The sequence below is a fragment of the Miscanthus floridulus genome, chromosome 16 (assembly GCF_019320115.1).
Source record: "Miscanthus floridulus cultivar M001 chromosome 16, ASM1932011v1, whole genome shotgun sequence".
Lineage (NCBI taxonomy): Eukaryota > Viridiplantae > Streptophyta > Magnoliopsida > Poales > Poaceae > Miscanthus > Miscanthus floridulus.
In genome coordinates, this window is record NC_089595.1 from 66,820,777 (window position 1) to 66,833,554 (window position 12,778).

Below are 12,778 nucleotides of genomic sequence, written 5' to 3' on the forward strand. Positions count from 1 at the left end.
TCATTACATTTGAAATACACTTGCAAGTTCCTGGCATACCAAGGATGGTCTCACTTAATTGCAACACTCGATTTTTCTTATAAGATTTTCAATAGTAAGAAATCCAATGATTTGCAAGAGTTCTCTCTGTATTATTTGTATTAGTAGTGACAAGTGTCTCATGACAACTGTTCCTATGGTGCATATATGCTGCAGCTAAAGGGGTGTACCTATGGCTATGATTCATAAACACTGAATTCTGAGCCTGACTAAATATAAGAAACTGTTGAAAAAGAATGGATAAGAAACATTCTTTTCCTCTGCTATATGTGCTGCTAGTAGACTCATTGTTCAGCATGTGAGCGTGCATCATTACTGATAACGTCCTCTATGTTTATTCCGATTTCACCCCTCAAGAATTTGCCGTACCACTGGGCAGAGAGTTTTGGCACTCTTGGCAGCTCCGGGTCCTGAAAATCAACATGATAGAGGCCGTATCGCGAAATGTAGCCTGCCAGCAGCTCAAATACATCCAGGAATGACCAAACGAAGTATCCCTTCACATTGGCTCCATTCCTGCAGGAAGCACAACATCGATCATTTTTTTTTTCCTTTTTTGCGAATACATCAATTTTTTGGGGAAAATGTCTTATGCTTGGAGAAAATAATAATACTATCAACCTTTAATTTATTTATCCCATACCTGAGTGCAGCGAGTGCACTGCCAATGTAGCCACTCAAGAACTCCGTTCTCTCATGGTCATGAATGGAATCGTTGAAGAGCGACATATAGCCTAAATGTATGTAACGTTATGGAAGAGCAAATAGGAGTTAGTCGAATTGCAAAAGCCTGGACAAGATGTATTTTGCCTTGATACATGGAAATAACTATGCGAGTAGTAAAGTAAAAAATCTAGCTCAATTTCTACAGAATTTGCAGGTCAGGCACCACCTGTGCCGAAGAATATTTTTGGAAACATTATTGTAACCCAATAACTTAGTGGTGCAAGGTAATAGTACATTGGTAGCACTCATAGTTGTGGCAGGATGTATATAATTGAGAAAAGCCGCAGGGTATTTAAGTACTAGGTAGGTCACTTGCCATTTTCTTGGATGTAGACAGGAATGTTGTTGTAGGTTTGGGTGAGATACTCAAGCATAAATTGCAGGCCCTGTGGATCGCTTGGCATGTTGATTGGGATAAACTGTATAGAGATTAGCACATCAACTTTGATCAGTTATAACCAAAAAGAAAGAGTTACAGGAAGAGTGAAAAACGCTACTGTATTTGGTTGGTCGTAATTCAATTCAGTTACAGTATTAAGGAATAAGGAGTCGATGAAATTCGTAAAAAGAGTTGACAGTATATATACCTGGCCAGTGGCTGGATCATCGCGAGAAACTGCAACAACAAACAAGCAGGTTATATTCTAGTTACAGCAGGTAATGAAATTGTGACATGTTTGATTTTAAATTCTTTAATTAAGCTGCCTAATTCCTTGGCAAGATGCTCGACGCTGCTGTGATAAGGTGACAAGGGTGATGTGCTATATATATATGTATGTATGTAATGAAGCTGGTTTATTGGACAAATTACATCTGAAGGTAGCGGCCAGATCAGCGTTGTAGTCCCGGGGACCGGTGGTGTCTGCTGCGTTGGACCGATCACTGACGTACACTGATGTGTAGTGGTTTATGCCAATGAAATCAGCCGTCCCACGGATCATCTCCGACTGCTGTTTGGTGAACTTCGGAAGTCGGGACCCGATTATCCTCTTCATCACTTCAGGGTAGTCTCCATACACCAAGGGGTTATCTTACTAAATCATAGCTATATAAGAATGCTGATCAGTCGTCAGTGATTCAGAAGCGAGGAGTGAACACTGAACACACTCACCAGCCAATCATGAAGTCGAATGATCTCTGCGTCGCCTCGACGTCAGCGGGGCTGGACGAGAACGGGTAGTTCCAGAAGCTGTAGACGTTCATGCCGACGACGCCCTTCTGCGTCGCCTGGTACTTCTCTCTGTAGAGTCTGACGGCGGCGGCGTGCGCCAGTATGGAGTGGTAGCCGACGATGTAGGGCTCCACGCTGGAGTTGCCGGCAGTGCAGTTGATCCCGAACGGCGCGGAGCAGCGGCACGGCGGGAAGGCGCCGTTGTCGTAGGCCGCGATGGAGATCACGTTGGGCTCGTCCATGGTGGTCCAGTGCCTCACCCGGTCGCCGAACTCGCGGAAGCACACGTCCGTGTACGCCGTGAAGTCCTCCCTGCATGCAGTTGTCATCAGTTGCATGCATTATATTGCACGGCCTATCTGAAACTCTGAATGAACAGTGTTGCTCAAGCAAGCAAGCAGCAGAGAGACAGAGATCCTAGTAGTTCTTACACCACCCTGGGGCTCAGCCAGCCATGGTACTCGTCCTCCAGGATCTGAGGGAAATCCAGGTGGTACAGGGTCACGTGTATCTCAATTCCTGAATAATCCAGCAGATTAGGTAGGTTCAGAACTTCAGATTCAGATCCAGATTCAGTACAGTGCAGTATGCATGATGAATTGATGATGAGCCGGCAGCACTTGACATGGTAACCTACGTACCCCGTTTCACTAGCTCATTGATGAGGTTGTTGTAATACTGGAGACCCTTGGGGTTGATGGGTCCTCTTCCTCCTGCGATCATACAGTGCAGAGAAAGGGCCAGAACGCCAATTATATTAATAAATAACATCAGTGATGTCAGATTAATACTTGGAACTTTAAACAAATTTACCATGAAATTGAAAGGTAGAGCTAGTGCCTAGTAGTGTGGTTCTTACTTGGAAGAAGCCTGGACCAAGAAATGGAGAAGCGGTAGGCCTCGAGGCCAGTATCACTCATCAACTGCACGTCTCCCTGAAAATGTGTCCGGCCTTGTGAGTAAAAAGCGCAGTCGCATTTGGCACTAATCATTTTACACAAAGCTTTCTTGTACGTTAAATCATTCTCTCTCTCGTCCAACTCTTAGGTCTAGTTCCTCCCCCTAAAGTTTACTCCTTATCCCATTTAATGTTTGACATATGCATAGAGTATTAAATATAGACTAAAAAAATAACTAATTGCACAGTTTGCAACTAATTTGCGAGACAAATCATTTAAGCCTAATTAGCCATGATTTGACAATGGGGTGCTACAGTAACACATGCGCTAATGACGAAATAATTAGGCTTAATAAATTCGTCTCGTGGATTACAAATGGATTCTGTAATTTATTTTTTTATTAGTATCCGAACACGACATACAACATCCATATGTGACACCCGACGTGACACCCAAAACTTTACCCCCTCGATTTAAAGAAGACCTTAGCCTCCGTATACGTGGTCCTATGCATATGAGCTCTGACCGGCTGTGCTTCTACAGCGCTGCTGCTTGCTGCAGACACACCACGCTCAGCAGACAGCAGTTACTGTACAAATCAATCAGCCACAGCTGCATCCTGCTGCTGCATAAGGGCCATTGAACTACTTCCGCAGTAGTTTTCAGCGAATGAACGGTATTTTTCTCTCACAACAAATCAATATAAGCCAAATTTCAGCGAAACAAACAGGGTGGTCATTTTGCATCTCTCTTGATCTGTTCTAATAAACAAAAATCAAATCCTAAAGTGTCAAAAGTTTTTTGGACAGGAGGTAGTACTATATCATATCTTATCTTAACGGTTAAAAATTAAATCTGGTACCACCTAGTTCCATGCATTCCATTTGTCAACAAGGTATGGTGTGAAAAGTAGAGGCAAGAAATCTGTAGCTAAGTAAGTATGTGCCAACGAAAGCAACAAACAAAACAAGAAGATTCTACGGATTGGGTTCACGGTCCAAAGACCAGACATCACTGTCTGCTAACATAGGCGATTGCATTATATTTTGGTAGTACTTGGTAGCCGTCTAGCGAATGCAAATGGAGTGCAGACCTTGTATTTGTGGTAGCCGTCTGCCCCTAGATCGCCGCTGCTTTTGTCCGGCATCCTACCTGAGGTCACAATAACGTGAATATATATATGAATATATAATATATATAGCTCATAATCCTAAAAAGAAAGAGCTACTGTACAAAGAAAAACCAAGACTATAAACGCCAGGCGTAATACAAAAACTAGAATCCAAATGGACCGAGCAAATCGAAGTACATATGAATAATACGTCACTTCCAATCCCTCGAAACAACCAAAAGGTGGGGAAAAAAAGGCATGTGGCGACGAATTCGATATAACGTCTAGCGTCTTTGGTTTTTCTTTTCTTTTTTTTTAAGAAATACAAGGCGGGTTATCTGCAAATTCATAAATAGACTTAATTATTTGTAGGTTATGCAGGTAATCTGTTAAATTAAGTCTATTTATGGGTTCACGGATAACACACCTTACATCTCTACTTTTTTTTCTGCGTTTTTTCTGCGAGGGTGTGCCATCTCTGTAGCCATTTGTATCGTTGGAATTCCAATCATAATCTAACAATGAACAAGGGAAGAGAAGCTGCTAACTGCTACTGCTATATATGCAATTTTCTTCGAATTTAGTGGCAAGGACAGAGGCAGAGCCAATGAGACTTTCTCTTCTCCCTCTTCTGCTCTCCTCTCATATCATCTCCCTTCTCCTTTCTTTTTGCTCAAAATTGGGGCTCAAAATGATTCAGAAATTAAGGATCACCTACCTGCATGAGTAAACGTGTCCCATATGCTTGGGCTCCTTCCATCTTCATCGGTTGCCCCTTCGTACTATACACACACACACATATATATATATATATATATATATATATATACGCACAACAAAATAATGAAGTTAAGCAAGGAACCAGCAAATACGTACCACATAGCTAACCAAATTATAAGATAAAGTTAAGACTAGCAAGAACTCTTCAATTGCGCCAAAACAAAACTCCACGCGGGCCAACCTAAGGGTGTGTGTGTGGATCCGGTGACTAAAATTCAGGAGATGTCCCCGTCGCATGGGGTGTTAGGATACTAATAAAAAACAAATTACAGAATCCGTCACTCCACGAGACAAATTTATTAAGCTTAATTAACCCATACGTAGCACATGTTTACTGTAGCACTACATTGTCTGAACTAATTAGGCTTAAAAGATTCGTCTCGCAAATTAGTCACAAGTTGTGCAATTAGTTTCGTAATTAGTCTATATTTAATACTCTATGCATGTGTCGAAACATCCGATGGGACAGCGACTAAAGTTTAAAACACCCCCTGAAGCTGAGTTGTGTGCTCCTACCTGATAAGCTGATGTGCCGGCCCCAAAGACGAAGACCCTGGGGAAATCTTGCCTGGTTAAGTTGAGAGCTCGAGCTGCCGTCTCGCCCTGCCATGGCGCCACAAGAAGCAGCTGCAGCGACACGAGGAGGAGGACGTGCCTGCTGCTGCAGCTGCAGGGACGAGTAGGGGTAGGGACCCCCATATCTCTGTCTCTCTCAGTCGCGAGTGACGCCTCGACTCTTCTCTGGAGTACTTTGCCTGCCGCTCTCCGATCCTGCAGGCGGATGTGCGGTGCGGTGCGCCTTACTTATGTACCCTTATCAGTCTGCGAGGAACGTGGATGGATGAGGACAGGCTAGTGGTTGTACTCCTCTTCTACAATACTCACTCCGTTTCAAATTACGTGACGTTCTGTACTCTTGAGATACTACATTTTTATTATATATACACATATAAATATAGTGTATCTTTCACAAAAAAATATAAATATAGTGTATATTTAAGTGCATAATAAGCTCTGAATCTAAGTCAAAACGTATTGTAATTTTTGGAATAAAGGAAGCGCTTGACTTTCTAGCTTTCCACACTTGTTCTGATTAATTGTCATTCTCACTTTTCAATACACATTTCTCTTTTTCAATACATCTCTATTTCTATCTCTCTTCTTCTCCTTTCATGCGGACTACCAGCGTGTTCTAGCTTGTCTCAGCTTGTTTCAACTTATTCTCTCTCACAGAATATTATTGAATCAGTCAAAATCAGACGGGACAAACTAGTACACAGTACTCTTGTGTACCGGCCGAACGAGCTGTACAACTTTTCCACTTTTCCCTAGTTAATTATAATTCTAGTCTCCGGCTATTTAAAACAAGCTCCCAAAAAACAATTGGAAAAAAATGACCAACAACTTGATTGCTAAGCCTATTGGATGACAGCCGCCCATGGTCGGTGAAGATCTCTATTGATGTTGTATCAATATATGATATGCCTACTTCAAAACCTGGTTTGTCGCATTTCTTTTGAAGGATGGCCAAAAGCAAGTCCAATAGCTAGTCCTGAAAATAACCTACAAATAAGAATTTAATCTATTTTTGTCTAAGGCCACATCATTTCTACTCAACTAAATATACCAAAAAAAATTTACACTTCCTCTCACATGAATTTGAGATCGTATTTTTTAGTCTAACTTGGTGAAGCATAAACCCTAGAAAATGTAATTTGTGATGTTACTTGGTGGCCATAAACCAAATGTACTTGAAGGATTCTTCAAATAAATCTTGCAACATGACAATTGAAAAATAGGTGTTGGGTGGTTTCCTTGTCGTTGCAAAACAACATTTGTGAATTACATTCCAATTTTTCTTTATGAGACTTTCTTTTGTTACGATAACCCCCTTAAGCAAGAACCACACTAAGATCTTGATTTTGAAGGGTAATTTTAACCTGCAAATAGACTTATTTAGAGACAATGCCATTTGGTTTACTAAATGTTTATACATTGACTATTGCATCGTGGAAAAATCCCTTGATCAGCAAGGGACCATTTGATTAAATCTTTCTAGTCAACTAGGTGCACAAATGCAATCTTAATACCTAATTCGTTCCACTTAAGTAATTTGTCCCCAGCCCGCTAATGTTCTTTGAAAAGTTATATTAAAAAAGGTGTATGGTTGAGAGCAAGAGAAACTAAAATGTGTGGGTATGTTGCTTGAGTGAGGGTATTTTTTTTAGAATTATACAGTACAACGCAGACACTCACAACACACATTTACCATACGAATACACACGTACAAACCCTACCCCTATGAGCATCTTCGTGACTGGACCGGCAAATTCTAGAGATTGACGATGACGATGGTACTATGTAAAGTATAAGTGTGGCATCTGTTCCATAAACCTAAATTTTACGTTGAAATCGATAAAAAAAAGATTTTAATATCTGCTTCTACGATACTCCATTGTGATGTTGTGCGCCTAGCTGGCATCATTTGTTTGTGAAACAAAATGGCAACGACTTCAAATTCCTTATCGTAATCTGGGATTTGATTTAACTTCTATTAATAGAGCACCAGGAAAGCTACGTAGTTTTGGCCCTTTTTTTTTCGAAGTTCAAGAACGTCCCAATCATGCATGAGATTAAATTGCTCATGCATGAGATTAAATTGCTCAGTGGCAAGTCTCCGGTGGTGGTGAATGAGTGAAGTTGGAGAGGTGTGGAAGTCACCGACGCCAGATGCAACCATATTCAACCGCCGGCTGCAAACAACCAAAGGTGCCACGACAGTGCTACTGTAAGACGACGAAAACAAATGGTCATCGGTGACGTACGTGCACACGAATGGACGCTTGCTCGCTAGCTGTTACACTCCCAGCTTTATATAGTACTAACTCCGTTACAAAGATACAATTCTAGAACCGTATTAAGTCGTCAAATTCTCTTAAATTTGTCCAAATTTATATAAAATGGTACTAATACTTATCATATTAAATATTTTTCATTGGACTCATCATAGAATATTTTTTTATAAGATACCTATTCAAAGTTACTAATGTTGATATTATTTTAAATAATTTTAATTGAAATTAAAATAATTTGACTCGGACCAAACCTATAATTGTATTCTTTTTAGGGCATAGAGTATAGTAAGTTATTTTTACTGCAGCTCTCCTATCAAAACAGGGTGCGTTCACTAAATCTAATGCTGCTGCTACAACATAGCGTACAGGGCACCCTCAATAATAGAGTCAAAAGAAAAAGTAATCTAACATGCTAATATAGAAAAATATGTAAGTATAGACACATGAATCTTAGAAAAATCAGTGTGTCAGCTTAACTCTTCACGACGAGCTAATTTATCATTATCTCTCCTTACTCAATAAATATTCTATGAGTACGTTAGCTCTTATAACATTGCTGGAGCTGCCCTTATAGTGCTATGTTGAGAGAGCTAACAGCCACAACTAAAGATGGCAACGGGGAATTCCCCGTCGGAGGATAAGCCACCATCCCCGTCCCCGCGGGGGGGAATTTTCCCCGGCCCCGTCCCCATGAACAACCACGGGGAGCCTTCCTTCCCCATCCCCGATCCCCGGCGGGGATTTCGTCCCTGCGGGGATCCCCGTCCCCGATACAACAACATACACAGACATAAATCTTGCAAGGTTGACAGATTCACACATGCATAAATCTAGCAGCAAGGTTCATATATTCATAAAAGATCACAGATTCATAAATCATGTGATACTCATTAGTCTAATCAATCTAGCAACATAGTCTTGCGTGTATATATACTTCGGGGCTAATGGGCCTTTTCTTACATGGGCCTTGCGCCCCTGGCTACTGCGATTCGATGGTGCTGCTTCACGGGGCGGGGATGCGGGGATCGGGGTCGGGGACCAGGGTACCATCCCCGTCTCCGCCATCCCCGACGGGGACAACAATTCTACCAATTCCATCTCCGTGGGGATCAATTCTCCACCATCCCCATCCCCTAATGGAAGAATTCCCCGCGGGGAATCGGGGATCGGGTCCCCGTTGCCATCTTTAGCCACAACTACAGCAGTCATCTTTTAGGTGTACTGAATAGGCCCAAGATTAAAAAATTTGGTGAAACTTCATCAAAATTTCATAAATTCTAGTGATTGAAAGAAAATTTGAAGTTTTGTATTACACTAATGCATGTGCTTCATTGTAAATATATAACTCAACTCATATTTTCTATTATTCATGTTGCATTTTTTGTATCCAATAGACGTGTACTCATAGATCATGCTAATATTTTGTTTAGATCCAAAAATTTTAGAAAACCATATCTTTTGTTGAACACTTAAAAAATTCGGTAAAATTTCCTCGAAATTTTGTGGATTTCTGTAATTTGGGATGGCTGAAAAAATTTGAATACTGAAATTGAAAAGCCTCAAACAGGCCAAAAGCATGCAACTCTAGTTTTGCTCTTAGTTAAACTATTGTAAATGGAATCAAATTTATAATGCCTCCATCTCACAAAGAGTAATGTTTTGGTTTTGTCTTAAATCAATAATCACTAATTTAATTAATTTAGTATAAAAAGTTACTAAAATTTATGAATTAAATGTGTATTGTTAGATTTATCATGAAATATAGTACCTATGTAGTGTTACAAAACATTGATACTCTTCTTTATAAATTTTGTTAAACCTGAGATTATTTGACATAAGACAACTAAAATGTGACTTTTTCAAGACAGAGATAGTGAAAATAGTGCCAATATTTATTACTCTAAATAGATATATTATGAAATATAAGTCATAATGAATCTAATTATACTTATTTGTCATTTTATCCTAAACAGTAAACGGTAAATAATCGGTCACCTGCTGTTTAGCCCATTAGTCGGTCAAAACGGGTGTTTAAACAGCCAAAATGGCCGTTTAAACGGTCAAAACAACCGATTAAACAGAACGGTGTACCACCGTGTAGCGTTTAAACGGTGTGTAAATGGGCTAAACGGTCGTTTATGAGAACAATGCTTATTTGACATTATATATATTTACTTGTGATATAAATTTGGTTAAAACAAACATAATTTAGCTTAGTATGGAGTCGTATTTTTTTAGACGTAGAGCAAGTGCAAGGGCATCTTTATGTCCTTTCTTATTGATAGGAATATAGATTTTGGTGAAAAAATGCCATCTAATAATTTTTTAAATTATATTTTCAAATATTATCATCCATATTTCATATTTTTCGCTAGCCAAAGGTGAAAAACAGGTTAGCTCTTTAGAGTGCACACGAGATACAGAAAACTATAGAAGGATAAAAAGTATAGATTGCAAAAAAGAATATCTCTCCAATGATAATTTAGAGAATAGAGGATAAATTTAAAGAAAACTTTTGTACGCTCTAAGTATAACAGGCGAACAGAGGGAGCCAGGAAGACGGCAACGTCTGCGAATATAAGACGGCACGATTGATGGCAAAAAAGAACCCACCACGATGTATGATGAGCTATCAGAGGTCAATCGTCTGTGCCGGCAGATTTGGTGGGGCATGCATGGGAGCAGTGCCTACGTATACGTATCAACAACCTCCGATCCGGAGGGGCTCCTGTTGTGCCACCAGGCGCTATCTCAATTCTCAGCAGCGGCTACGATGTGCGGGTGAAATTACCAGAACACATGCGTATAAAATTTCAGGATGATTAAATTCTAGTTAATTTGTGGTACGAAGCTAAAGTACCGTAAAAAAGGAGTGAAGAAAAGGACTGTACCATTGTAATACTATATCTTTTTTTTACCCTGTAATATGTGGAATTAAAACAAATCCGTCCTTCCTCCCACTCCTATGGTAACGATTTGTAGGAGCGGCTAAAGAGGGTTTATAGGGACGGTTTGGCCAGCCGCCCCTACCAAATCGTTACTACAAATGGCTAGTTGCCACCCCTACATATCGATTTGATAAATATAATTTGTAGGGACGGTTGGTGCGGTTACAGCCGCCCCTATAGTGCTTTTCCTGCCAGTTTTTTTTTTTTCAAAATTTCAGTATCAAATTTGACTAGATCATATACATATACATATATATCCACAAGTCCACCAGACCATTATATATATTCAGACCGACCAACAATATATTGCATATAATTCATCATTGCATCACATTCACAAGTCCAATCACATTCACAAGTTCACAAGTCCGATCACATTATATACACAAGTCCGATGACATTCAGAAGTCCGATCACATTCCATTCACAAGTCCAATCAACGGCCTAAGCCTAACCTTTCTCACTCACGAAGATGTTGGTACTGAGGATTCCTACCTAAGTCGGACAATGGGCCATGGTAAGTGTCTCTGACATGCACAATCTGGTCCATTATAAAGTTGCAAAGGTCGTTGACGAGGTCCAAGAGGTTGTCATCTTTGTGTGGATCATTTCTCACACCTTTCTCATCTTGCCACTACAAGAAAACAAGTTTAGGTTTAGTATTTCGTAACATATATGTGCGTTTTGTACCAAGTTTGTATACTACGGGTGAAGAGGATCAAACTTACCCTACAGGGGTGTCTCCTGTAGGTAGTGATGTTACTTATGATACTGCATACGTAATATCTACAATGTACACTCTCAGGCTTCTGTTTGGGGCACTGTGTGTTTCTCATATAAAAATGTTAAGTAATATTTTTGACAACAACGTAATGGAAGTACTAAAGTAAGTTTCACTTACCGCACATTTTATTTTGACACACATGTTTTCCTTCCTTTTTGGATCATGCCTCCCTTTATGCGTTTTAACGTAGAACCTGTACGCCCTGTTCGAATGAATTTAACAAATGCAACTTGTTAGTATTTAAAACTGAATGCTACAAGTATATATAGAAACATATAAGAGGATTGCCGATATGTATACGTCTTGAGAATCGCTATAAAGTCTTTGTATGTGCTCGGGTCCTTATCTATTGAATCAAAGACCCATGCCATGCCCATCCCAACATCGACGCCTATAGCAATCCAGTGATTGCTACATGAATTTAATCATAGAAATGGATACGCTCTTTTTCATCGAACAAAACAATATGTATTCTAAAAGCTTTAAGTATACAGTTGAACTTACTCGAAGTTGTATGTCAGCCATATAGTGGTGTTGTGTTGGAGATGTTTCAAAGCTAGGGAAATATATGCCGCAACCTTAAGGGACGCCTCCCTTATTTCCTTATTCCGGATTTTCTCTTTATTCTCAATGGTCTCTCCAGCAGCTAGCTATTTGCAATCCAGTGCCCACTGTTTGGCGTAAGTAAAGTTTGTCTGTGCTATGCATTGAGGGTCTAAGTACCCATCTCGCACACTTGGCATTTGTTTTGAATTGTGCACTTGCATTCTAGAAATCACGGCGTTGGTTAGTTATAATAAAATCCAAAGATTAGAATCATATCATATGAAAAGGACAAGGACTTATAGGCACCACGTGCGAACTAGATTCATTTCCATTTCTCCAAGGTGAAAGGTTGTCTACATGTCATTAAAGTGAAAGACAATTTTCCCTTTTGGGCCTCCAAATGTGTTGGGAGAAAGCATGCTTGTATGATTTGTATTTTTGTCTGGAGAACACGCAAGTACCAATCATGGAACCTTTTCATTCCAAGTGATAGGCACTGGATGTTCCGATTTGGTAGGAAGGGCTTGCCTCTTTCATAGGTTCTCAGGCAATCCTTGGACCATTTGGTGGCATCGATATTTGGATACCTCTTTGTTGGTTGACGAATGCGGCTGAGTGCCTCATCAGATGTTGGGACTTCTTTGACTTGGTTCTCAGGCTTAAACTAATCATGGGAATACCACTTGTGTGTCGACGTTACATCTTTTATCGACGTATAAATTGGCCTTATGGTGATTGGAATCTGTTTCCAAATTTCTGGCTCCTTGTGAACACCTTTTTGTTGTTTGTGTACTGGGTCCACATTAGGCCCTTGCTCCTTCCTAGGTGGAGAAGGTTGTGGCATCTTATCAGGCTCTTGCTCCTTACGAGGCGGAGAAGGCTGTGGCATCTCAGGCATCTGCTCGCTAGGAGGTGGGGA

General features: G+C 40.2%; 1 protein-coding gene and 1 pseudogene across 1 annotated transcript; both read right to left on the reverse strand.

Annotated features, from left to right (window-relative positions):
• Positions 1-107: 107 nt before the first annotated feature.
• Positions 108-5,510, reverse strand: LOC136511947 (beta-glucosidase 22-like; annotated as a pseudogene).
• Positions 5,511-10,989: 5,479 nt separating this feature from the next.
• On the reverse strand, positions 10,990-11,690 carry LOC136511946 (uncharacterized). Its single transcript, XM_066505961.1, has 4 exons — positions 11,614-11,690; positions 11,431-11,515; positions 11,258-11,350; positions 10,990-11,163 (listed from the first exon to the last, which is right to left on the reverse strand). Exons 1-4 carry the CDS (start codon positions 11,688-11,690, stop codon positions 10,990-10,992), a joined length of 429 nt encoding a protein of 142 aa, XP_066362058.1.
• Positions 11,691-12,778: the final 1,088 nt, after the last annotated feature.